Source organism: Petromyzon marinus (assembly GCF_048934315.1).
Source record: "Petromyzon marinus isolate PM22_M1 ecotype Great Lakes invasive population chromosome 83 unlocalized genomic scaffold, UKy_Petmar_22M1.pri1.0 chr83_unloc.4, whole genome shotgun sequence".
NCBI classification, from domain to species: domain Eukaryota; kingdom Metazoa; phylum Chordata; class Hyperoartia; order Petromyzontiformes; family Petromyzontidae; genus Petromyzon; species Petromyzon marinus.
This window is the reverse complement of record NW_027422637.1, coordinates 7,424-34,662: the sequence shown is the minus strand read 5'-3', so window position 1 is coordinate 34,662 and position 27,239 is coordinate 7,424. Positions and strand designations below refer to the sequence as shown.

The 27,239-nt window shown below is 51.9% G+C and overlaps 1 protein-coding gene and 1 long non-coding RNA gene across 4 annotated transcripts in view; both read right to left on the bottom strand.

Annotated features, from left to right (window-relative positions):
• The window catches only part of LOC142908398 (putative pre-mRNA-splicing factor ATP-dependent RNA helicase PRP1), an 84,882-nt gene extending 67,621 nt beyond the window's left edge, over positions 1 to 17,261 (bottom strand). Inside the window, exons 1-3 of the mRNA XM_076059006.1 lie at positions 17,106 to 17,261; positions 10,234 to 10,447; positions 3,198 to 3,458 (exon numbers count right to left, since the gene is read on the bottom strand). Of these exons, the coding sequence (XP_075915121.1) occupies positions 3,198 to 3,458; positions 10,234 to 10,447; positions 17,106 to 17,170 (540 nt within the window). The 5' untranslated portion in view covers positions 17,171 to 17,261. The remainder of the gene's footprint in view (positions 1 to 3,197; positions 3,459 to 10,233; positions 10,448 to 17,105) is intronic.
• Positions 17,262 to 20,230: 2,969 nt separating this feature from the next.
• LOC142908397 (uncharacterized) lies at positions 20,231 to 22,188 on the bottom strand. Of its 3 annotated transcripts, XR_012931733.1 has the most exons (3): positions 21,526 to 22,188; positions 21,178 to 21,363; positions 20,231 to 21,073 (listed from the first exon to the last, which is right to left on the bottom strand). It is a non-coding gene; the product is annotated as an uncharacterized LOC142908397 (long non-coding RNA). The 3 variants fall into 3 exon arrangements; XR_012931732.1 differs by lacking the exon at positions 21,526 to 22,188 and having other exon boundaries at positions 21,178 to 21,518; XR_012931734.1 differs by lacking the exon at positions 21,526 to 22,188 and having other exon boundaries at positions 21,228 to 21,518.
• Positions 22,189 to 27,239: the final 5,051 nt, after the last annotated feature.

The following is a 27,239-nucleotide window of genomic DNA, read 5'->3' as shown; positions in this document are numbered from 1 at the left end:
CTCACCCACTCACTCACCCACCAACTCACCCACTCACTCACTCACCCACTCACTCATCCACTCACTCACTCACCCACTCACCCACTCGTTCACTCACCCACCCACCCACCTGTGTAGTCTTCCCCGACCCAGTCTCTCCCACCAGCACCATCTGCTGGTGCTTTTCCAGCGTGAGCATGAAGCGCTCCTTACCACTCACCCACTCACTCACTCACCCACTCACTTACTCACCCACTCGTTCACCCACCCACCCACCCACTCACTCACCCACTCACTAACCCACCCACTCACTCACCCACCCACCCACTCACCCACCCACTCACTCACTCACTCACCCACCCACCCACTCACTCACTCACCCACTCACTCACCCACTCACCCACTCGTTCACCCACCCACTCGTTCACTCACCCACCCACCCACCCACTCACTCACTCACCCACTCACTAACCCACCCACTCACTCACCCACTCGTTCACCCACCCACTCGTTCACCCACCCACCCACCCACCTGTGTAGTCTTCCCCGACCCAGTCTCTCCCACCAGCACCATCTGCTGGTGCTTTTCCAGCGTGAGCATGAAGCGTTCCTTACCACTCACCCACTCACTCACCCACGCGTTCACTCACTCACCCACTCACTCACCCACTCACTCACCCACCCACTCACCCACTCACCCACTCACCCACTCACTCACTCACCCACTCACTCACTCACCCACTCACTAACCCACCCACTCACTCACTCACCCACTCGTTCACCCACCCACTCGTTCACTCACTCACCCACCCACTCGTTCACTCACTCACCCACCCACTCGTTCACTCACCCACCCACCCACTCACTCACTCACCCACTCACTAACCCACCCACTCACTCACCCACCCACTCACTCACCCACTCGTTCACCCACCCACTCGTTCACCCACCCACTCACTCACCCACCCACTCGTTCACTCACTCACCCACCCACCCACTCACCCACTCGTTCACCCACCCACTCGTTCACCCACCCACCCACCCACTCACTCACCCACCCACCCGCCCACCCACCCACCCACCTGTGTAGTCTTCCCCGACCCAGTCTCTCCCACCAGCACCATCTGCTGGTGCTTCTCCAGCGTGAGCATGAAGCGTTCCTTACCACTCACCCACTCACTCACCCACTCACTCACCCACCCACTCACCCACTCACCCACTCACTCACTCACCCACTCACTCACTCACCCACTCACTAACCCACCCACTCACTCACTCACCCACTCGTTCACCCACCCACTCGTTCACTCACTCACCCACCCACTCGTTCACTCACCCACCCACCCACTCACTCACTCACCCACTCACTAACCCACCCACTCACTCACCCACTCGTTCACCCACCCACTCGTTCACTCACCCACTCACTAACCCACCCACTCACCCACCCACTCGTTCACCCACCCACTCGTTCACTCACCCACTCACTAACCCACCCACTCACTCACCCACCCACTCGTTCACCCACCCACTCGTTCACTCACCCACTCACTAACCCACCCACTCACTCACCCACTCGTTCACCCACCCACTCGTTCACTCACCCACTCACTAACCCACCCACTCACTCACCCACCCACTCGTTCACCCACCCACTCGTTCACCCACCCACTCGTTCACTCACCCATTCACTAACCCACCCACCCACTCACTCACCCACTCGTTCACCCACCCACTCGTTCACTCACCCACTCACTAACCCACCCACTCACTCACCCACCCACTCGTTCACCCACCCACTCGTTCACTCACTCACCCATCCACTCGTTCACTCACCCACCCACTCACTCACTCACCCACTGACTAACCCACCCACTCACTCACCCACCCACTCACTCACCCACTCGTTCACCCACCCACTCGTTCACTCACCCACTCACTAACCCACCCACTCACTCACCCACCCACTCGTTCACTCACCCACTCGTTCACCCACCCACCCACTCACCCACCCACTCACTCACCCACCCACTCGTTCACCCACCCACCCACTCACCCACCCACCCACCCACTCACTCACCCACCCACCCACCCACTCACTCACCCACTCACCCACCCACTCGTTCACCCACCTGTGTAGTCTTCCCCGACCCAGTCTCTCCCACCAGCACCATCTGCTGGTGCTTCTCCAGCGTGAGCATGAAGCGTTCCTTACCACTCACCCACTCACTCACTCACTAACCCACTCGTTCACCCACCCACTCGTTCACTCACCCACTTACTAACCCACCCACTCACCCACCCACCCACCCACCCACTCACTCACCCACCCACCCACCCACCTGCCCACCCACCCACCCACCTGTGTAGTCTTCCCCGACCCAGTCTCTCCCACCAGCACCATCTGCTGGTGCTTTTCCAGCGTGAGCATGAAGCGTTCCTTACCACTCACCCACTCACTCACCCACCCACTCACTCACTCACTCACCCACCCACCCACTCACCCACTCACTCGTTCACTCACCCACCCACTCACTCACTCACCCAGTCACCCACTCACTCACTCACTCACCCACTCACTCACTCACCCACTCACTCGCTCACTCACCCACTCACTCACTCGCCCACTCACCCGCTCACTCACCCGCTCACTCACCCACTCACCCACCCACCCACTCACCCACCCACCCACTCACCCACCCACCCACCCACTCACTCACCCACTCGTTCACCCACCCACCCACCCACTCACTCACTCACCCACCCACCCACTCACTCACTCACCCACTCACCCACTCACTCACCCACCCACCCACTCACTCACTCACCCACTCGTTCACCCACTCACCCACTCACTCACCCACTCACTCACTCACCCACCCACCCACCCACCCACTCGTTCACCCACCCACCCACTCACTCACTCACCCACCCACCCACTCACTCACCCACTCACTAACCCACCCACCCACTCACCCACTCGTTCACTCACCCACCCACCCACTCACTCACCCACTCACCCACCCACCCACCTGTGTAGTCTTCCCCGACCCAGTCTCTCCCACCAGCACCATCTGCTGGTGCTTTTCCAGCGTGAGCATGAAGCGTTCCTTACCACTCACCCACTCACTCACTCACCCACTCACCCACTCACTCACCCACCCACTCACTCACCCACCCACTCGTTCACCCACCCACCCACTCACCCACCCACCCACCTGTGTAGTCTTCCCCGACCCAGTCTCTCCCACCAGCACCATCTGCTGGTGCTTTTCCAGCGTGAGCATGAAGCGCTCTCGGTACTCCCAGACGGGCAGAGCGACGCGCTTCTTCAGGATCTCGTAGTAGCGGGGGGTGTAGGGCAGGCCGGTGAAGGGGTTCAGGGTGAGGCCCTGGGGGGACCGCAAGGGCGGGACGAGACCCCCAGAGAAGCCACTGGCGCCCAGGCCGGGAGGGAGGCCCAGCGTGGCGGGAAACACCTTGGGGGGTGGTGGTGGTGGTGGTGTTACACACACACACACACAGTGTTACACAGTGTTACATACACTGTGTTACACAGTGTTACACACACACAGTGTTACACACACACACAGTGTTATACACACACACAGTGTTACACACACACACAGTGTTATACACACACACAGTGTTACACACACACACACACACAGTGTTACACACACACAGTGTTACACACACACACAGTGTTATACACACACACAGTGTTACACACACACACACAGTGTTACACACACACACACAGTGTTACACACACACACAGTGTTACACACACACACAGTGTTACACACACACAGTGTTACACACACACACAGTGTTACACACACACAGTGTTACACACACACACAGTGTTACACACACACAGTGTTACACACACACACAGTGTTACACACACACACAGTGTTACACACACACACAGTGTTACACACACACACACAGTGTTACACACACACAGTGTTACACACACACACAGTGTTACACACACACACAGTGTTACACACACACAGTGTTACACACACACACAGTGTTACACACACACAGTGTTACACACACACACAGTGTTACACACACAGTGTGTTACACACACACACAGTGTTACACACACACACAGTGTTACACACACACAGTGTTACACACACACACAGTGTTACACACACACACACAGTGTTACACACACACAGTGTTACACACACACAGTGTTACACACACACACACAGTGTTACACACACACACACACACAGTGTTACACACACACAGTGTTACACACACACACAGTGTTACACACACACACACAGTGTTACACACACACACACAGTGTTACACACACAGTGTGTTACACACACAGTGTGTTACACACAGTGTTACATACACTGTGTTACACACACACACACAGTGTTACACACACAGTGTTACACACACAGTGTTACACACACACACACACAGTGTTACACACACACACACACAGTGTTACACACACACACAGTGTTACACACACACACAGTGTTACACACACACACAGTGTTACACACACACACAGTGTTACACACACACACAGTGTTACACACACACACAGTGTTACACACACAGTGTTACACACACACACACAGTGTTACACACACACACACAGTGTTACACACACACACACACAGTGTTACACCCACACACACAGTGTTACACACACACACACACAGTGTTACACACACACACACAGTGTTACACACACACACAGTGTTACACAGTGTTACATACAGTGTTACACACAGTGTTACACACACACACAGTGTTACACACACACACACACAGTGTTACACACACACACACAGTGTTACACACACACAGTGTTACACACACACAGTGTTACACACACACAGTGTTACACACACACACAGTGTTACACACAACAACAACAACAACCGCCATTCGCCACTAAGTGGCGGTGACGTCACCACGACGCTTGTGCCAGGCTATGTGCACCCTGAGGCCACGTGAAGTGTCGAACGCCCGCTGGCAGGAGGTCACTGGGCAGACCCAGCAGGTGCCACGGGTCGACTGACTGAGATGAGTGGCTGATGCACCACCTGTGCCCCCTACTGTGCCAACCTGCTGTGCTTTAGCCACCCGGCGCTCCGCTCATTGTTCTGAGCGTCGCTCCTCCGCCCTCCGCTGTTGTTGGAGGGCGACTGCCTCCAACTGCCCAGTAGCATCCTTCACGAGCCTCCTCCACAGAGGCCGATCCTGACACCGCTGGTACCAGTCATCGGCAAGTCCACTCAGCTCCACGTCCTCCTGTACCACATCACTCCATCTCTTCTCTAGCCCGTGCCGCGCCCGCTTAGCCCCCTCAATCCGGCCAAACAAAAGCTGTTTCGGCATGCGGTGGCTGGGCATGCGGGCTACATGACCCAGCCATCGCAGCCTTGCCTGCCGGAGGAGCTCACCGATGGGACCCTGCTCAGATCTTTCAAGGATTTGTGAGCTCCTCACACAATCCAGTCTGGTTAAACCCAGGATGGATCGTAGGCAGGCCAGCCTAAATGTTTCTAACCGGCGAAGATGTTCCATTAGGGGGGTCCACGTTTTGCAAGCGTAGAGAAGGAAGGGAATGACCGTGGCCGAGAAGACCTGAAGCTTAGTGCGGAGCGACAGACCAGGTAGCTTCCACACAGCGTTACGCAACCGATGAAAAGATATTGCCGCTCGACTGATTCGGAGTGAGACCTCTGCTGTTAAACTGGAGCCAGTCATAAGCACACTGCCCAGGTATGGGAAACTCTCCACTCTCTCCACAACTGCCCCATCACCGATTGGGAGTTGTGGGGGTGGAGTGTCCGATGGCACAAAATACCCAGGCAGGTGCTTAGTTTTGGTGGGGCTGATGGTAAGGCCCCACCTCTTAGTGGCACGCTCCAGTCTCAGCAGCAGCGTCTCCAACTCCTCCTCTGACTGAGCAGCTATTACCAAATCATCAGCATACATAACGTGGTTGAGCAATAGGGAGCCATCCCTTGACCGCACCCGGGCATCGATCAGCCTCCCATTATATCTGTACCATGTGGAGATTCCCCCGATACAGCTATTGAAGGCTTCACGAACTACGTGGTCAAAATAGATGTTAAATAATGTGGGAGCCAGAGGACATCCCTGTCGCACCCCAAGGTGTACAGGGAATGGCTCTGACTCCCGGCCACGTAGTTTTACCCGGGCCCGCTCACCATCATGAAGGTCCTTAATGATCGTGAGCATAGGGTCAGGTACTCCAAAAGCACGAAGAACGACCCAGAGCCCAGGCCTACTGATGGTATCATAGGCCTTGACCAGGTCAATAAAGCAGAGATGTAGGTCTTGTTGGAATTCCCTACACCTCTGCTGTAGCAGACGGACAGAAAATATGGCACCTGTGCAGGACCGCCCTTTCCTGAAACCGCATTGGGGCTCCGCAAGCCTCTCCTCAGCGTGCCTGGCAAGGCAATGCTGAATAATCCTTGCCAGGACCTTTCCCGGCACACTGAGGAGTGAGATGCCCCTGTAGTTGTTACAGTCTGTGCGGTCCCCCTTCTTAAAAAGGGGGACCACCAGGGCATCCTTCCAATCCTGCGGAACCCGTCCAGTGGTCCAGACTGTTGTTATGATGTCATATAGGGCAGTCTGTGCACAAACGCCACCCTCCCTCAGCATTTCGCTTGGGAGATCATCTCTGCCTGCTGCCTTTCCTGGTCTCAGACTCCGGATCGCCTTCAGTACTTCCTCAACAGATGGCACCTCAGCCAGCCACTCACAGGGGGTGACTTCTTCCAATATTTGAGGCACCGCAGCCTCAGCAGGGTCATCCTCACTTTGTGCCACGATGTTTTCCTGGCTGAGGGATTTTCCTTCCCCCAGGACCTCAGAAATGCTCAGCAAATCTGCAAACCTGTTCCTGGGGGTCGGAGATTGGATCACCGTTTTTTCCCCTAATGATGGTAATAGGTGTGGCGCTGCAGGTTACTTTTTTGATGGAGTTAAATAGAGATTTGTGATCACGGGCCACTGAGGCAGACTCCATCTCCTCAGCAACCCGCGACCACCACCCATCCTTGCAGCGCCTCACGGCTCTCTGAACCTCCGAGCGAAGGCTGCGGTAAGCCTCCTCATTCTCTGACGTGGGATTCTGTAGCCGATGGCAGTGGGCCTGTCGCTTTTTCTCAACCATCCTGAACACCTCCTCTGTCAGCCAGGGTCTCTGGGGAGGTCTGGACCGCGTACCCAAAGCAGCCATTGCAGCTGCATGAGTCACTCCTAAACCTCGCCCATTTGCCCTCGACATCAGGAGGAGTCGGGGACGATGCCAATCCCAGCCGCAAGCGATGATGAAATTCTCGCTTGCAACTTTCATCAGATAACTGAGACCAGGCCACTTTATGTTGGAATGGGGTCCTGGGTGTACACCCACCACCGGAGTGGAAGAATGGCAGGCGCATCTTACAGATGACTAGTCGATGGTCAGAGGGCAGATCAGCTCCACGGTAGGTCCTGGTGTCAAGGACATGGGCTCGCATTCGCTGGTCCGTCACTATGTAGTCCAGCAGATGTTCTTGCTTGGACCCGGCATGCATCCATGATGTTGTGTGGATGCGCCGATGCCGGAACAGCGTGTTGGTAATTACAAGCCCATGGGCTGCACAAAAATCTAGCAGCCTCCTACCGTTGTTATTGAGCTGATCTGGCCCATGCCCTCCAATCACTCCAGACCAGGTGCCAGTATCATGACCAACTCGGGCATTGAAGTCACCCAACATGATGACTCTATCCCGAGGGGCCACTTTAGCCAGCACCTGTGACAGGAGATCATAGAAGGCATCTGACTCATCGGCTTTGCCTGCATCCCTCCACGGATGTTCATCTTCGGTGGGGGCATAAGTAACCACGACCACCATTCCTCGCCTCCGGTTGATGGGAAGGCGAGCCCAAAGTAGCCTGGGGCTTACAGCTTCCCACACCTCACCGCCACGCTCCCACGCCCCCTTCATTCTTTTGTTCAAAAGAAGAGCCACACCCTGTTGTTTGGCAGTCTGGTGCCCCGAGTAGAGGACTGTCCACCCCTCATGGTGGCAGGAGCCAGAGCCGGTCCACCGGACCTCCTGAATGCCGCATAGATCCAGGCGGTACCGGTCCAGCTCCCGACAGAGGAGTGGCAGCCTCTCCTCCGCAGTGAGCGTTCGAACATTCCACGTGGCCACCCGTAGTGGCTTTTCGTTGTTTCTGGAGTAGCCCCGAGGGTAGGTATTCAATCTCCTGGCTCCGCCAATTGGGGTTTGGCCAGGAGACGTCATAGACGCCTGGCCCCCCGGGGCCTCCGGCACAAGCTTATTAGTTACATATTTCAGTTTAACTCGTGGTTTCATGGTAATTAATTGAAGGTGGAGGGGTTACCAGCCCCTCGCACCCGTCCAGAGCCCCCGTTTAGCCTCTGTGGTGGACACATATGCCATGAGGGGAGGAGCCAATCACAATTGGATCTCCCCCCACAGCACTGTCCACGACAGAGTTGCCCGTCTGGCACCACAGTGTTACACACACACACAGTGTTACACACACACACTGTGTTACACACACACACAGTGTTACACACACACACAGTGTTACACACACACACAGTGTTACACACACACACAGTGTTACACACACACTGTGTTACACACACACAGTGTTACACACACAGTGTTACACACACACACACAGTGTTACACACACACACACAGTGTTACACACACAGTGTTACACACACACAGTGTTACACACACACACAGTGTTACACACACACACACAGTGTTACACGCACACACAGTGTTACACACAGTGTTACACACACACACACAGTGTTACACGCACACACAGTGTTACACACAGTGTTACACACACGGACAGACACACACACAGTGTTACACACACACACACAGTGTTACACACACACACACAGTGTTACACACACAGTGTTACACACACACAGTGTTACACACACACAAGTGTTACACACACACACAGTGTTACACACACACAGTGTTACACACACACAGACACACACACAGTGTTACACACAGACACACACAGAGACACACACAGAGACACACACAAACACAGTGTTACACACACACACACAGACAGACACACACAGACACACACACAGACAGACAGACACACACACACAGACACACACAAAGACTACTACAGCAGAGTTACTAGTGCTGTGTGATGCTACTAAAGCCGTGTATGATGCTGTGTGATGTCACTACAGCCGTGTGTGACGCTGTGTGATGCTACTAAAGCCGTGTGTGATGCTGTGTGATGTCACTACAGCCATGCGTGACGCTGTGTGATGTCACTACAGCCGTGTGTGACGCTGTGTGACGTCACTACGGCCCTGTGTGACACTGTGTGTGACGCTGTGTGTGACGCTGTGTGTGACGCTGTGTGGTGGTGTGACGCTGTGTGTGACGCTGTGTGTGACGCCGTGTGTGACGCTGTGTGTGACGCTGTGTGGTGGTGTGACGCTGTGTGTGACGCTGTGTGTGACGCTGTGTGTGACGCCGTGTGTGACGCTGTGTGTGACGCTGTGTGACGCTGTGTGTGATGTCACTACGGCCCTGTGTGACGCTGTGTGTGACGCCGTGTTTGACGCTGTGTGTGACGCTGTGTGACGTCACTACGGCCCTGTGTGACGCTGTGTTACGTCACTTTGGCCGTGTGTGACGTCACTACGGCCGTGCGTGACGCTGTGTGTGACGCCGTGTGTGACGCCGTGTGTGACGCTGTGTGATGTCACTACGGCCCTGTGTGACGCCATGTGTGACGCCGTGTGTGACGCCGTGCGTGACGCCGTGCGTGACGCCGTGCGTGACGCCGTGTGTGACGCTGTGTGATGTCACTACGGCCCTGTGTGACACTGTGTGTGACGCTGTGTGTGACGCCGTGTGTGACGCCGTGTGTGATGTCACTACGGCCCTGTGTGACGCCGTGTGTGACGCCGTGCGTGACGCCGTGTGTGACGCTGTGTGATGTCACTACGGCCCTGTGTGTGACGCCGTGTGTGACGCTGTGTGATGTCACTACGGCCCTGTGTGACGCCGTGTGTGACGCCGTGCGTGACGCCGTGCGTGACGCCGTGTGTGACGCTGTGTGATGTCACTACGGCCTTGTGTGACGCTGTTTGACGCTGTGTGATGTCACTACAGCTGTGTGTGACGCCGTGCGTGACGTCACCCCGGGAGTGAGGGAGTTCCCTCCGCCCCCACCACCGTAGCGGTGGTCTCGGCCGCCGTCCCGGCCGCCGTCCCGGCCGCCATCGCGCTCCCGGTCACGGTGGTGCGAATCCCGGTCGCCACGGTCACCGCGGTCGCCACGGTCACGGTCGCCACGGTCACCGCGGTCGCCGCGGTCACCGCGGTCGCCACGGTCGCCGCGGTCGCCGCGGTCCCTGGGGTGGGGTGGGGTGGGCGGAGTACGAGTGGGAGAGTGAGTGGGTGGGTGGGTGAGTGGGTGAGTGGGTGGGTGAGTGAGTGGGTGAATGGATAGGGGAGTGAGTGAGTGGGTGAGTGAGTCGGTGGGTGGGGGAGTGGGTGGGTGGGTGAGTGAGTGAGTGGGTGGGTGAGTGAGTGGGTGAATGGATAGGGGAGTGAGTGAGTGGGGTGGGTGAGTGAGTGAGTGGGTGGATGAGTGGGTGGATGAGTGGGTGGATGAGTGGGTGGGGGAGTGGGTGGGGGAGTGAGTGAGTGAGTGGGTGAGTGAGTGGGTGGGTGAGTGAGTGAGTGAGTGGGTGGATGAGTGGGTGAGTGGGTGAGTGAGTGGGTGGGTGAGTGGGTGGGTGAGTGGGTGGGTGGGTGAGTGAGTGAGTGGGTGGGTGAGTGAGTGGGTGAATGGATAGGGGAGTGAGTGAGTGGGGTGGGTGAGTGAGTGAGTGGGTGGATGAGTGGGTGGATGAGTGGGTGGATGAGTGGGTGGGGGAGTGGGTGGGGGAGTGAGTGAGTGAGTGGGTGAGTGAGTGGGTGGGTGAGTGAGTGAGTGAGTGGGTGGATGAGTGGGTGAGTGGGTGAGTGAGTGGGTGGGTGAGTGGGTGGGTGAGTGGGTGGGTGGGTGAGTGAGTGAGTGAGTGGGTGAGTGAGTGGGTGAGTGGGTGGGTGGGTGGGTGAGTGGGTGAGTGGGGTGGGTGAGTGAGTGAGTGGGTGGATGAGTGGGTGGATGAGTGGGTGGGGGAGTGGGTGGGGGAGTGAGTGAGTGGGTGAGTGAGTGGGTGAGTGAGTGAGTGGGTGAGTGAGTGAGTGAGTGGGTGAGTGAGTGGGTGAGTGAGTGAGTGGGTGAGTGAGTGGGTGAGTGAGTGGGTGAGTGAGTGGGTGGGTGAGTGGGTGAGTGAGTCGGTGGGTGGGTGGGTGAGTGAGTGGGTGGGAGAGTGGGTGGGTGAGTGGGTGGGTGAGTGAGTGGGTAGGTGAGTGGGTGGGTGGGTACCCTCACTACCACACTCACTGTGTACACCACAACCACCACTACCATCACTACCACACTCACTGTCAACACCACTACCACCACTACCATTACTACCACACTCACTGTGTACACCACTACCATCACTACCACACTCACTGTGTACACCACTACTACCACTACCATCACTACCACACTCACTGTGTACACCACTACCATCACTACCACACTCACTGTGTACACCACTACTACCACTACCATCACTACCACACTCACTGTCAACACCACTACCACCACTACCATCACTACCACACTCACTGTGTACACCACTACCATCACTACCATCACTACCACACTCACTGTGTACACCACTACCATCACTACCATTACTACCACACTCACTGTGTACACCACTACTACTACTACCATCACTACCACACTCACTGTCAACACCACTACCACCACTACCATCACTACCACACTCACTGTGTACACCACTACCATCACTACCACACTCACTGTGTACACCACTACCACCACTACCATCACTACCACACTCACTGTGTACACCACTACCACCACTACCATCACTACCACACTCACTGTCAACACCACTACTACCACTACCATCACTACCACACTCACTGTGTACACCACTACTACCACTACCATCACTACCACACTCACTGTGTACACCACTACCATCACTACCATCACTACCACACTCACTGTGTACACCACTACTACCGCTACCATCACTACCACACTCACTGTGTACACCACTACTACCACTACCATCACTACCACACTCACTGTGTACACCACTACCACCACTACCATCACTACCACACTCACTGTGTACACCACTACCATCACTACCACACTGTGTACACCACTACCATCACTACCACACTCACTGTGTACACCACTACCATCACTACCACACTGTGTACACCACTACCATCACTACCACACTCACTGTGTACACCACTACTACCACTACCATCACTACCACACTCACTGTGTACACCACTACCATCACTACCATCACTACCACACTCACTGTGTACACCACTACTACCACTACCATCACTACCACACTCACTGTGTACACCACTACTACCACTACCACCACTACCACACTCACTGTGTACACCACTACCATCACTACCACACTCACTGTGTACACCACTACCATCACTACCATCACTACCACACTCACTGTGTACACCACTACCATCACTACCACACTCACTGTGTACACCACTACCATCACTACCACACTCACTGTGTACACCACTACCACCACTACCATCACTACCACACTCACTGTGTACACCACTACTACCACTACCATCACTACCACACTCACTGTGTACACCACTACCACCACTACCACACTCACTGTGTACACCACTACTACCACTACCATCACTACCACACTCACTGTGTACACCACTACCATCATTACCATCACTACCACACTCACTGTGTACACCACTACTACCGCTACCATCACTACCACACTCACTGTGTACACCACTACTACCACTACCATCACTACCACACTCACTGTGTACACCACTACCACCACTACCATCACTACCACACTCACTGTGTACACCACTACCATCACTACCACACTGTGTACACCACTACCATCACTACCACACTCACTGTGTACACCACTACCATCACTACCACACTGTGTACACCACTACCATCACTACCACACTCACTGTGTACACCACTACTACCACTACCATCACTACCACACTCACTGTGTACACCACTACCATCACTACCACACTCACTGTGTACACCACTACTACCACTACCATCACTACCACACTCACTGTGTACACCACTACTACCACTACCACCACTACCACACTCACTGTGTACACCACTACCATCACTACCACACTCACTGTGTACACCACTACCATCACTACCATCACTACCACACTCACTGTGTACACCACTACCATCACTACCACACTCACTGTGTACACCACTACCATCACTACCACACTCACTGTGTACACCACTACCACCACTACCATCACTACCACACTCACTGTGTACACCACTACTACCACTACCATCACTACCACACTCACTGTGTACACCACTACTACCACTACCATCACTACCACACTCACTGTGTACACCACTACTACCACTACCATCACTACCACACTCACTGTGTACACCACTACTACCACTACCATCACTACCACACTCACTGTGTACACCACTACCACCACTACCACACTCACTGTGTACACCACTACTACCACTACCACCACTACCACACTCACTGTGTACACCACTACCATCACTACCACACTCACTGTGTACACCACTACCATCACTACCATCACTACCACACTCACTGTGTACACCACTACCATCACTACCACACTCACTGTGTACACCACTACCATCACTACCACACTCACTGTGTACACCACTACTACCACTACCATCACTACCACACTCACTGTGTACACCACTACTACCACTACCATCACTACCACACTCACTGTGTACACCACTACCATCACTACCACACTCACTGTGTACACCACTACCATCACTACCACACTCACTGTGTACACCACTACTACCACTACCATCACTACCACACTCACTGTGTACACCACTACTACCGCTACCATCACTACCACACTCACTGTGTACACCACTACCATCACTACCACACTCACTGTGTACACCACTACTACCACTACCATCACTACCACACTCACTGTGTACACCACTACTACCACTACCATCACTACCACACTCACTGTGTACACCACTACTACCACTACCATCACTACCACACTCACTGTGTACACCACTACCACCACTACCACACTCACTGTGTACACCACTACCATCACTACCACACTCACTGTGTACACCACTACCATCACTACCATCACTACCACACTCACTGTGTACACCACTACCATCACTACCACACTCACTGTGTACACCACTACCATCACTACCACACTCACTGTGTACACCACTACCACCACTACCATCACTACCACACTCACTGTGTACACCACTACTACCACTACCATCACTACCACACTCACTGTGTACACCACTACCACCACTACCACACTCACTGTGTACACCACTACTACCACTACCATCACTACCACACTCACTGTGTACACCACTACCATCATTACCATCACTACCACACTCACTGTGTACACCACTACTACCGCTACCATCACTACCACACTCACTGTGTACACCACTACTACCACTACCATCACTACCACACTCACTGTGTACACCACTACCATCACTACCACACTCACTGTGTACACCACTACCACCACTACCATCACTACCACACTCACTGTGTACACCACTACTACCACTACCATCACTACCACACTCACTGTGTACACCACTACCACCACTACCACACTCACTGTGTACACCACTACTACCACTACCATCACTACCACACTCACTGTGTACACCACTACCATCATTACCATCACTACCACACTCACTGTGTACACCACTACTACCGCTACCATCACTACCACACTCACTGTGTACACCACTACTACCACTACCATCACTACCACACTCACTGTGTACACCACTACCACCACTACCATCACTACCACACTCACTGTGTACACCACTACCATCACTACCACACTGTGTACACCACTACCATCACTACCACACTCACTGTGTACACCACTACCATCACTACCACACTCACTGTGTACACCACTACTACCACTACCATCACTACCACACTCACTGTGTACACCACTACCACCACTACCATCACTACCACACTCACTGTGTACACCACTACCACCACTACCATCACTACCACAGTCACTGTGTACACCACTACCATCACTACCACACTCACTGTGTACACCACTACCATCACTACCACACTCACTGTGTACACCACTACCATCACTACCACACTCACTGTGTACACCACTACCACCACTACCATCACCACCACACTCACTGTGTACACCACTACCATCACTACCATCACTACCACACTCACTGTGTACACCACTACCATCACTACCACACTCACTGTGTACACCACTACCATCACTACCATCACTACCACACTCACTGTGTACACCACTACCATCACTACCACACTCACTGTGTACACCACTACTACCACTACCACCACTACCACCACTACCATCACTACCACAGTCACTGTGTACACCACTACCATCACTACCACACTCACTGTCTACACCACTACTACCGCTACCATCACTACCACACTCACTGTGTACACCACTACTACCACTACCATCACTAATTTACCAAGTCGTGCTAATTTAAACTTTAATTTCTAACGTTAACGCTTAAGGAGCTTACGCCACGTGCAGCTACTGTCTCTCAAAAAGAAAGCGAACTTTAGAATTAATGAAATCTACGATAAATGTATCCCTTCAGCAACGGCTATTAAAGCACAATTATCGATTAGACGATGGTAAATATCGATTTTAATTTAAGTTAACAAAAAACGGTGCTAGCGGTCAGCCGACCGCATCATCGCGGCTTAGCCCGGCGGCCCGAACTCTCACCCTGCCCGGTAGCGCCTCGCTAGGAAAACCGTAAGGCTGCGGGCCTACTAACCACAGTGGGGTGGCTTGCCCCGCACCTAATTTCTGTCTCCGCACTATAACCCGACACCAACTCTAATAATCATCATCGTCTACGGGTTATAAAGCAACAAAACAATACAAAGTTAAAAAGCCACGCTTAATTCTCCATAACGTTAAGTCGGCCGAATCACCAAAGACCAGGGCCGGCCGCCCGAACCCTCTCACCCTGCCCGGTAGCCCCTCGCTAGGCAAGGCGTAAGGCTTCGGGCCTACCAACCACAGGTGGTAGCTGGCCAATATCTCGTATTTCTCTGCGCGCTATAACCCGACAACTCAAATTCATCATCGTCGTCATCTCGACAGCCTACAAAGCAACACTTAAACAAAGTCTTTAAAAAAGTCGCGTTAATATATATATTTTTAGCGTGTAGCCGACCGCACCATCGCGGCTTCGCCTTGCCGCCCGAACCCTCACCCCTGCCCGGTAGCCCCTCGCTAGGCAAGCCGTAAGGCTTCGGGCCTACCAACCACAGGGGGTAGCTCAGCCAGTATCTTTAATAACGCGACAATAACTCGAATCATCAGCATCGCTTAGGAAGAAAGCAAAGTTTAAAATCAAACCGCTACCCCCCTTAGAATAACAACAGCAGCGAGTCTTAAATTCATGTTAATCAATAGCCGCATTGACCCGGGCCAGGCTTATTGTAAGGCCTAGTCAGGCAGGCTTTCGTGGATTTGAAAAAAATACATTCACCTTAATAACCTACAATTCTACTTAACCGCTGTTTAAAAAACAACTACTACTGCTTTGCTGTCAGTATTAAATCATCGCGGCGGCGGTGTTTAAACGTGCTAAGTTGTTTTTTTAAATTAATAAACGTTAGCGGGTTGCCACAGCCATCGTGGTGAAAATCCCGCACAAGAGCTGTTAAACATTTTAACGTTTTAAATTATCTCACTCACTCACTCGTCTTAATTATCGTCTTGTTCGCCCTTTAACGTCAAACTCACCGGTCGTGACGCTTTTTGTTGGCGGCGTAGTCGTCCCCGATGTCAACCCGGTGTCGCTTCGACATCGTGGAGGGAGATTGGGGAGGGGGTGATGGTGGTGGTTGTGGTGGTGATGGTGGTAGTTGTGGTGATGGTGGTGAGAGTGGTGTTGGTGGGAGTTGCCAGCAGAGGGCGATAGACGAGAGGGTTGTGTGAGAGGGGAGGGTGTAGGTGGTGGTGGTGATGGTGGTGGTGATGGTGGTGGTGGTGATGGTGGTGGTGGTGATGGTGGTGGTGATGGTGGTGATGGTGGTGGTGATGTTGATGGTGGTGATGGTGGTGGTGGTTGTGATGGTGGTGGTGATGGTGGTGGTGGTGGTGGTGATGTTGATGGTGGTGGTGATGGTGGTGATGGTGCTGGTGATGGTGGTGATGGTGGTGGTGGTGATAGTTGTGGTGGTGATGGTGGTGATGGTGGTGATGATGATGGTGGTGGTGATGGTGGTGATGGTGGTGGTAGTTGTTGTGTTAGTGTTAGTTGTGGTGGTGTTGGTGGTGGTGATGGTGGTGGTGATGGTGGTGGTGGTAGTTGTGTTAGTGTTAGTTGTTGTGGTGTTGGTAGTTGTGGTGGTGATGGTGGTGGTAGTTGTGGTGATGGTGGTGGTGAGGGTGGTGTTGGTGGGAGTTGCCAGCAGAGGGCGATAGAGGTGAGGGTTGTGTGAGAGGGGAGGGTGATGGTGGTGGTGGTGGTGATGGTGGTGGTGATGGTGGTGGTGGTGATGATGATGGTGGTGGTGATGGTGGTGATGGTGGTGGTGATGGTGGTGGTGGTGATGATGGTGGTGGTGATGGTGGTGGTGATGGTGGTGATGGTGGTGGTGATGGTGGTGGTGGTGATGGTGGTGGTGGTGGTGATGGTAGTGGAGATGATGGTGATGGTGGTGATGGTGGTGGTGGTGGTGATGGTGGTGGTGATGGTGGTGGTGATGGTGGTGATGATGGTGGTGGTGATGATGGTGATGGTGGTGATGGTGGTAGTGGTGATGGTGATGATGGTGGTGGTGATGATGGTGGTGGTGATGGTGGTGATGGTGGTGGTAGTGATGATGATGGTGGTGGTGATGTTGATGGTGATGGTGGTGATGTTGATGGTGGTGATGGTAGTGGTGGTAGTTGTGTTAGTGTTAGTTGTGGTGGTAGTTGTGATGGTGGTGGTGATGGTGGGAGTTGCCAGCAGAGGGCGATAGAGGTGAGGGTTGTGTGAGAGGGGAGGGTGTAGGTGGTGGTGGTGATGGTGGTGATGGTGGTGGTGATGGTGGTGGTGGTGATAGTTGTGGTGGTGGTGATGGTGGTGGAGATGATGGTGGTGATGGTGGTGGTGGTGGTGATGGTGGTGATGGTGGTGGTGATGATGGTGGTGATGGTGGTAGTGGTGATGGTGGTGGTGATGATGGTGGTGATGATGGTGATGATGATGGTGGTGGTGATGGTGGTGGTGGTGATGGTGGTGATGGTGGTGGTAGTTGTTGTGTTAGTTGTTGTGGTGGTGGTGATGGTGGTGGTGATGGTGGTGGTGGTAGTTGTGTTAGTGTTAGTTGTTGTGGTGTTGGTAGTTGTGGTGGTGATGGTGGTGGTAGTTGTGGTGATGGTGGTGGTGAGGGTGGTGTTGGTGGGAGTTGCCAGCAGAGGGCGATAGAGGTGAGGGTTGTGTGAGAGGGGAGGGTGTAGGTGGTGGTGATGGTGGTGGTGATGATGATGGTGGTGATGGTGGTGGTGATGGTGGTGGTGGTGATGATGGTGGTGGTGATGGTGGTGGTGATGGTGGTGATGGTGGTGGTGGTGATGGTGGTGGTGGTGATGGTGGTGGTGGTGATGGTAGTGGAGATGATGGTGATGGTGGTGATGGTGGTGGTGGTGATGGTGGTGGTGATGGTGGTGGTGATGGTGGTGATGATGGTGGTGGTGATGATGGTGATGGTGGTGATGGTGGTGGTGGTGATGGTGATGATGGTGGTGGTGATGATGGTGGTGGTGATGGTGGTGATGGTGGTGGTAGTGATGATGATGGTGGTGGTGATGTTGATGGTGATGGTGGTGATGTTGATGGTGGTGATGGTAGTGGTGGTAGTTGTGTTAGTGTTAGTTGTGGTGGTAGTTGTGATGGTGGTGGTGATGGTGGGAGTTGCCAGCAGAGGGCGATAGAGGTGAGGGTTGTGTGAGAGGGGAGGGTGTAGGTGGTGGTGGTGATGGTGGTGATGGTGGTGGTGATGGTGGTGATAGTTGTGGTGGTGGTGATGGTGGTGGAGATGATGGTGGTGATGGTGGTGGTGATGGTGGTGATGGTGGTGGTGATGATGGTGGTGATGGTGGTAGTGGTGATGGTGGTGGTGATGATGGTGGTGATGATGGTGATGATGATGGTGGTGGTGATGGTGGTGATGGTGGTGGTAGTTGTTGTGTTAGTTGTTGTGGTGGTGGTGATGGTGGTGGTGATGGTGGTGGTGGTAGTTGTGTTAGTGTTAGTTGTGGTGGTGGTGATGGTGGTGGTGTTGGTGGTAGTTGTGGTGATGGTGGTGTTGTTAGTTGTGATGGTGGTGGTGGTGTTGGTGGGAGTTGCCAGCAGAGGGCGATAGAGGTGAGGGTTGTGTGAGAGGGGAGGGTGTAGGTGGTGGTGGTGATGGTGGTGATGGTGGTGGTGATGGTGGTGGTGGTAGTTGTTGTGTTAGTTGTGGTGATGGTGGTGGTGATGGTGGTGATGGTGGTGGTGATGGTGGTGGTGATGGTGGTGATGGTGGTGGTTGTGATGGTGGTGGTGATGGTGGTGGTGATCGTGGTGATGATGGTGGTGATGGTGGTGGTGATGGTGATGATAGTGGTGGTGATGGTAGTGGTGATGGTGGTGATGGTGGTGATGATGGTGGTGGTGCTAGTGGTGGTGATCGTGGTGATGATGGTGGTGATGGTGTTGATGGTGGTGTTGATGGTGGTGTTGATGGTGGTGGTGATGGTGGTGGTGATAATGGTGGTGATGGTGGTGGTGATGATGGTGGTGCGGGTGATGGTGATGATGGTGGTGATGGTGTTGATGGTGTTGATGGTGTTGATGGTGGTGGTGATGGTGATGTATAATTACCATGGCATCAAAATCATCATCAGTGATTTTATTACCCTATCATCAACATCATCAGCAACATCACAAACATCATCATCAGTGATTTTATTACCCTATCATCATCAGCAACATCACAAACATCATCATCAGTGATTTTATTACCCTATCATCATCAGCAACATCACCAACATCATCAGCAGTGATTTTATTACCCTATCATCAGCATCATCAGCAGGGATTTTATTACCCTATCATCATCAGTGATTTTATTACCCTATCATCATCAGCAACTTCACCAACATCATCAGCAGTGATTTTATTACCCTATCATCAACATCATCAGCAGTGATTTTATTACCCTATCATCATCAGTGATTTTATTACCTTATCATCAGCGATTTTATTACCCTATCATCATCAGTGATTTTATTACCCTATCATCAGTGATTTTATTACCCTATCATCATCAGTGATTGTATTACCCTATCATCATCAGCAACATCACCAACATCATCAGCAGTGATTTTATTACCCTATCATCAACATCATCAGCAGTGATTTTATTACCCTATCATCATCAGTGATTTTATTACCTTATCATCAGCGATTTTATTACCCTATCATCATCAGTGATTTTATTACCCTATCATCAGTGATTTTATTACCCTATCATCATCAGTGATTGTATTACCCTATCATCATCAGCAACATCACCAACATCATCAGCAGTGATTTTATTACCCTATCATCAACATCATCAGCAGTGATTTTATTACCCTATCATCATCAGTGATTTTATTACCTTATCATCAGCGATTTTATTACCCTATCATCATCAGTGATTTTATTACCCTATCATCATCAGTGATTTTAGTACCTTATCATCAGTGATTTTATTACCCTATCATCATCAGTGATTTTATTACCCTATCATCAGTGATTTTATTACTCTATCATCATCATCATCAGTGATTTTATTACCCTATCATCATCAGCAACATCACCAACATCACCAGCAGTGATTTTATTACCCTATCATCAACATCATCATCAGTGATTTTATTACCCTATCATCATCAGTGATTGTATTACCTTATCATCAGTGATTTTATTACCCTATCATCATCAGTGATTTTATTACCCTATCATCATCAGTGATTTTATTACCTTATCATCAGTGATTTTATTACCCTATCATCATCAGTGATTTTATTACTCTATCATCATCATCAGTGATTTTATTACCCTATCATCATCAGTGATTTTATTACCCTATCATCATCAGTGATTTTATTAGCCTATCATCATCATCATCAGGGATTTTATTACCCTATCATCATCAGCAACATCACCCACATCATGAGCAGTGAGTGCGGGCCAGATCATAATCCGTGGCATAAATTATCATAAATTATCATAAATTACTAATAAATTAACTTCAAACACCACTGCAGTCTCGACCAGCAAATAACATTAACATATCTTTATCATACGATTAACATATCATTAGCATATCATTACATTAACGGTTAACATATCGTGAGGATAAAGTTATCGCGCGATTAACATAACATTACCATGCGCTTAACATATCATTAGCATGTCATTAACCTGCGATGAACGTGGGCATGTCGTTGGCATGTTGATTCGCGTACCTTGTGTAACTTTGTGTATTGGTAGATGCTCATAAATCGTAATTCGCTAGTGAACACCCTCATTATCATATCTCATCTACATCTCATTAGCATCTCATTTGCATCTCGTTTACATCTCATTAACAGGGCACCACCACCACCACCCCACCCGCCCGCGCTCCTCATTGGCCGGGCGAAATTGGCATATTCCGTGGATAAATTAGCATAGCATTACAGAGGCGACCAATCACCGAGCAGCTCATTTGCATATCGTCCATCAAGACTATTAGCATAACGGTCCAATGACGCTACTCACCTACTCACTCACCTACTCACCCACCCACCCACTCACCCACCCACCTACTCACCCACCAACCCACTCACCTACTCACCCACTCACCTACTCACCCACTCACCTACTCACCCACCCACTCACCTACTCACCCACTCACCTACTCACCCACTCACCTACTCACCCAGTCATCTACTCACCCACCCACCCACTCACCTACTCACCCGCTCACCTACTCAACTATCCACCTACTCACCCACTCACCTACTCACCCACTCACCTACTCACCCACCCACCCATTCACCTACTCACCCACTCACCCACTCACACACTCACCTACTCACCCACTCACCTACACACCCATCCACCTGCTCACCCACCTACTCACCCAGCCACCTACTCACCCACCCACCTACTCACCTGCTCACCTACTCACCCACCTACTCACCCAGCCACCTACTCACCCACCCACCTACTCACCCAATCACCTACTCACCCACCTACTCACCCGCTCACCTACTCACCCACTCACCCACTCACCTATCCACCCACTTACCGACTCACCTACCCACCCACCAACCCACCTACTCACCTACCCACTCACCTACTCACCTGCTCACCCACCCACCTACCCATCCACCAACTCACCCACCCGCTCATCTGCTCACCGTGGCGAGTAGGTGAGTGGTGAGTAGGTGAGTAGGTGAGTGGTGAGTGGTGAGTAGGTGAGTGAGTAGGTGAGTGGAGAGTGGTGAGTGAGTAGGTGAGTGAATGAGTAGGTGAGTGGTGAGCAGGTGAGTGGTGAGTGAGTAGGTGAGTGAGTAGGTGAGTGGTGAGTAGGTGAGCGAGTGGTAAGTGAGTAGGTGAGTGAGTGAGTAGGTGAGTGAGTGAGTAGGTGAGTGAGTAGGTGAGTGGTGAGTAGGTGAGCGAGTGGTGAGTGAGTAGGTGAGTGAGTAGGTGAGTGAGTGAGTGAGTAGGTGAGTGAGTGAGTAGGTGAGTGAGTAGGTGAGTCGTGAGTGAGTAGGTGAGTAGGTGAGTGAGAAGGTGAGTGATGAGTGGGTGAGTAGGTGAGTGAGTAGGTGAGTGAGTGAGAAGGTGAGTGGTGAGTCGTGAGTGAGTAGGTGAGTGAGTCGGTGAGTGAGTAGGTGAGTGAGTAAGTAGGTGAGTGGTGAGTCGGTGAGTGAGTGAGTAGGTGAGTGAGTAGGTGAGTGAGTAGGTGAGTGAGTGAGTAGGTGAGTGAGTACGTGAGTGGTGAGTGGTGAGTGAGTAGGTGAGTGGTGAGTGAGTAGGTGAGTGAGCAGGTGAGTGAGTGAGTAGGTGAGTGAGTGAGCAGGTGAGTGAGTGAGTAGGTGAGTGAGTGAGTAGGTGAGTGAGTAGGTCAGTCGTGAGTGGTGAGTGAGTGGTGAGTGAGTGAGTAGGTGCGTGGTGAGTAGGTGAGTGAGTAGGTGAGTGAGTGAGTAGGTGATGGAGTAAGTAGGTGAGTGGTGAGTGAGTAGGTGAGTGAGTAGGTGAGTGAGTGAGTAGGTGATGGAGTAAGTAGGTGAGTGGTAAGTGAGTAGGTGAGTGAGTGAGTGGGTGAGTGAGTGAGTAGGTGAGTGGTGAGTGAGGAGGTGAGTGAGTGAGTAGGTGAGTGAGTAGGTGAGTGAGTAAGTGAGTGAGTGAGTAGGTGAGTGAATAGGTGAGTGAGTGAGTGGGTCAGTCGTGAGTGGTGAGTGAGTGGTGAGTGAGTGAGTAGGTGAGTGAGTGAGTAGGTGAGTGAGTATGTGAGTGGTGAGTAGGTGAGTGGTGAGTGAGTAGGTGAGTGAGTAGGTGCGTGAGTGAGTAGGTGAGTGAGTGGGTAGGTGATGGAGTAAGTAGGTGAGTGGTGAGTGAGTGAGTAGGTGAGTGGTGAGTGAGTGAGTAGGTGAGTGAGTAGGTGCGTGAGTGAGTAGGTGAGTGAGTGGGTAGGTGATGGAGTAAGTAGGTGAGTGGTGAGTGAGTGAGTAGGTGAGTGGTGAGTGGTGAGTAGGTGAGTGAGTGAGTAGGTGCGTGGTGAGTGAGTAGGTGAGTGGTGAGTAGGTGAGTGGTGAGTAGGTGAGTGGTGAGTGAGTAGGTGAGTGGTGAGTAGGTGAGTGGTGAGCGTGGTGGTGAGGAGGCTGCTATCTTGAGGTGGTGAGGTTGGTGAGTAATTCCATCTTCCTGTCAGTCTGCCACTTGGTGAGAAGCTCAACAGCGGTTTTACCATCCTGCAGAACAGCACTCACCACTAGTACACTCACCACTAGTACACTCACCACTAGTACACTCACCACTACACTCACCACTAGTACACTCACCACTAGTACACTCACCACTAGTACACTCACCACTAGTACACTCACTCACCACTAGTACACTCACCACTAGTACACTCACCACTAGTACACTCACCACTACACTCACCACTACACTCACCACTAGTACACTCACCACTAGTACACTCACCACTAGTACACTCACCACTAGTACACTCACCACTACACTCACCACTCACACTCACCACTACACTCACCACTAGTACACTCACCACTCACCACTAGTACACTCACCACTAGTACACTCACCACTAGTACACTCACCACTCACCACACACTCACCACTAGTACACTCACCACTAGTACACTCACCACTAGTACACTCACCACTACACTCACCATTAGTACACTCACCACTAGTACACTCACCACTAGTACACTCACCACTAGTACACTCACCACTAGTACACTCACCACTACACTCACCACTAGTACACTCACCACTAGTACACTCACCACTAGTACACTCACCACTACACTCACCACTAGTACACTCACCACTAGTACACTCACCACTAGTACACTCACCACTAGTACACTCACCACTAGTACACTCACCACTAGTACACTCACCACTAGTACACTCACCACTAGTACACTCACCACTAGTACACTCACCACTAGTACACTCACCACTAGTACACTCACCACTAGTACACTCACCACTAGTACACTCACCACTACACTCACCATTAGTACACTCACCACTAGTACACTCACCACTACACTCACCACTAGTACACTCACCACTAGTACACTCACCACTAGTACACTCACCACTAGTACACTCACCACTACACTCACCACTAGTACACTCACCACTAGTAGACTCACCACTAGTACACTCACCACTAGTACACTCACCACTAGTACACTCACCACTAGTACACTCACCACTAGTACACTCACCACTAGTACACTCACCACTAGTACACTCACCACTATACTCACCACTAGTACACTCACCACTAGTACACTCACCACTACACTCACCACTACACTCACCACTAGTACACTCACCACTAGTACACTCACCACTACACTCACCACTGCACACAATAGTACACTCACCACTAGTACACTCACCACTAGTACACTCACCCACTAGTACACTCACCACACACTCACTAGTACACTCACCACTAGTACACTCACCACTACACTCACCACTACACTCACTAGTACACTCACCACTAGTACACTCACCACTACACTCACCACTAGTACACTCACCACTAGTACACTCACCACTACACTCACTAGTACACTCACCACTAGTACACTCACCACTAGTACACTCACCACACACTCACCACTAGTACACTCGCCACTAGTACACTCACCACTAGTACACTCACCACTAGTACACTCACTCACTAGTACACTCACTCACCACTAGTACACTCACCACTAGTACACTCACCACTAGTACACTCACCACTACACTCACCACTAGTACACTCACCACTAGTACACTCACCACTACACTCAGCACTAGAATACTCACCACTAGTACACTCACCACTAGTACACTCACCACTAGTACACTCACCACTAGCACACTCACCACTCACACTCACCACTAGTACACTCACCACTCACACTCACCACTAGTACACTCACCACTAGTACACTCACCACTAGTACACTCACCACTACACTCACCACTACAATCACCACCACTACACTCACCACTACACTCACCACTAGTACACTCACCACTAGTACACTCAACACTACACTCACCACTAGTACACTCACCACTAGTACACTCACCACTACACTCACCACTAGTACACTCACCACTAGTACACCCACCACTAGTACACTCACCACTACACTCACCACTAGTACACTCACCACTACACTCACCACTAGTACACTCACCACTACACTCACCACTAGTACACTCACCACTAGTACACTCACCACTAGTACACTCACTAGTACACTCACCACTAGTACACTCACCACTACACTCACCACTACTACACTCACCACTAGTACACTCATCACTAGTACACTCACCACTACACTCACCACTAGTACACTCACCACTAGTACACTCACCACTACACTCACCACTAGTACACTCACCACTAGTACACTCACCACTACACTCACCACTAGTACACTCACCACTACACTCACCACTAGTACACTCACCACTAGTACACTCACCACTAGTACACTCACCACTACACTCACCACTAGTACACTCACCACTAGTACACTCACCACTACACTCACCACAAGTACACTCACCACTACACTCACCACTAGTACACTCACCACTAGTACACTCACCACTACACTCACCACTAGTACACTCACCACTAGTACACTCACCACTAGTACACTCACCACTACACTCACCACTAGAACACTCACCACTAGTACACTCACCACTAGTACACTCACCACTAGTACACTCACCAGTACACTCACCACTAGTACACTCACCACTACACTCACTCACTCACCACTAGTACACTCACCACTACACTCACCACTACACTCACCACTAGTACACTCACCACTACACTCACCACTAGTGGTGAGTGTAGTGGTGAGTGTACTAGTGGTGAGTGTACTAGTGGTGAGTGTACTAGTGGTGAGTGAGTGGTGAGTGTACTAGTGGTGAGTGAGTGAGTGTAGTGGTGAGTGTACTAGTGGTGAGTGTACTAGTGGTGAGTGTACTAGTGGTGAGTGTACTAGTGGTGAGTGGTGAGTGTACTAGTGGTGAGTGTACTAGTGGTGAGTGTACTAGTGGTGAGTGAGTGT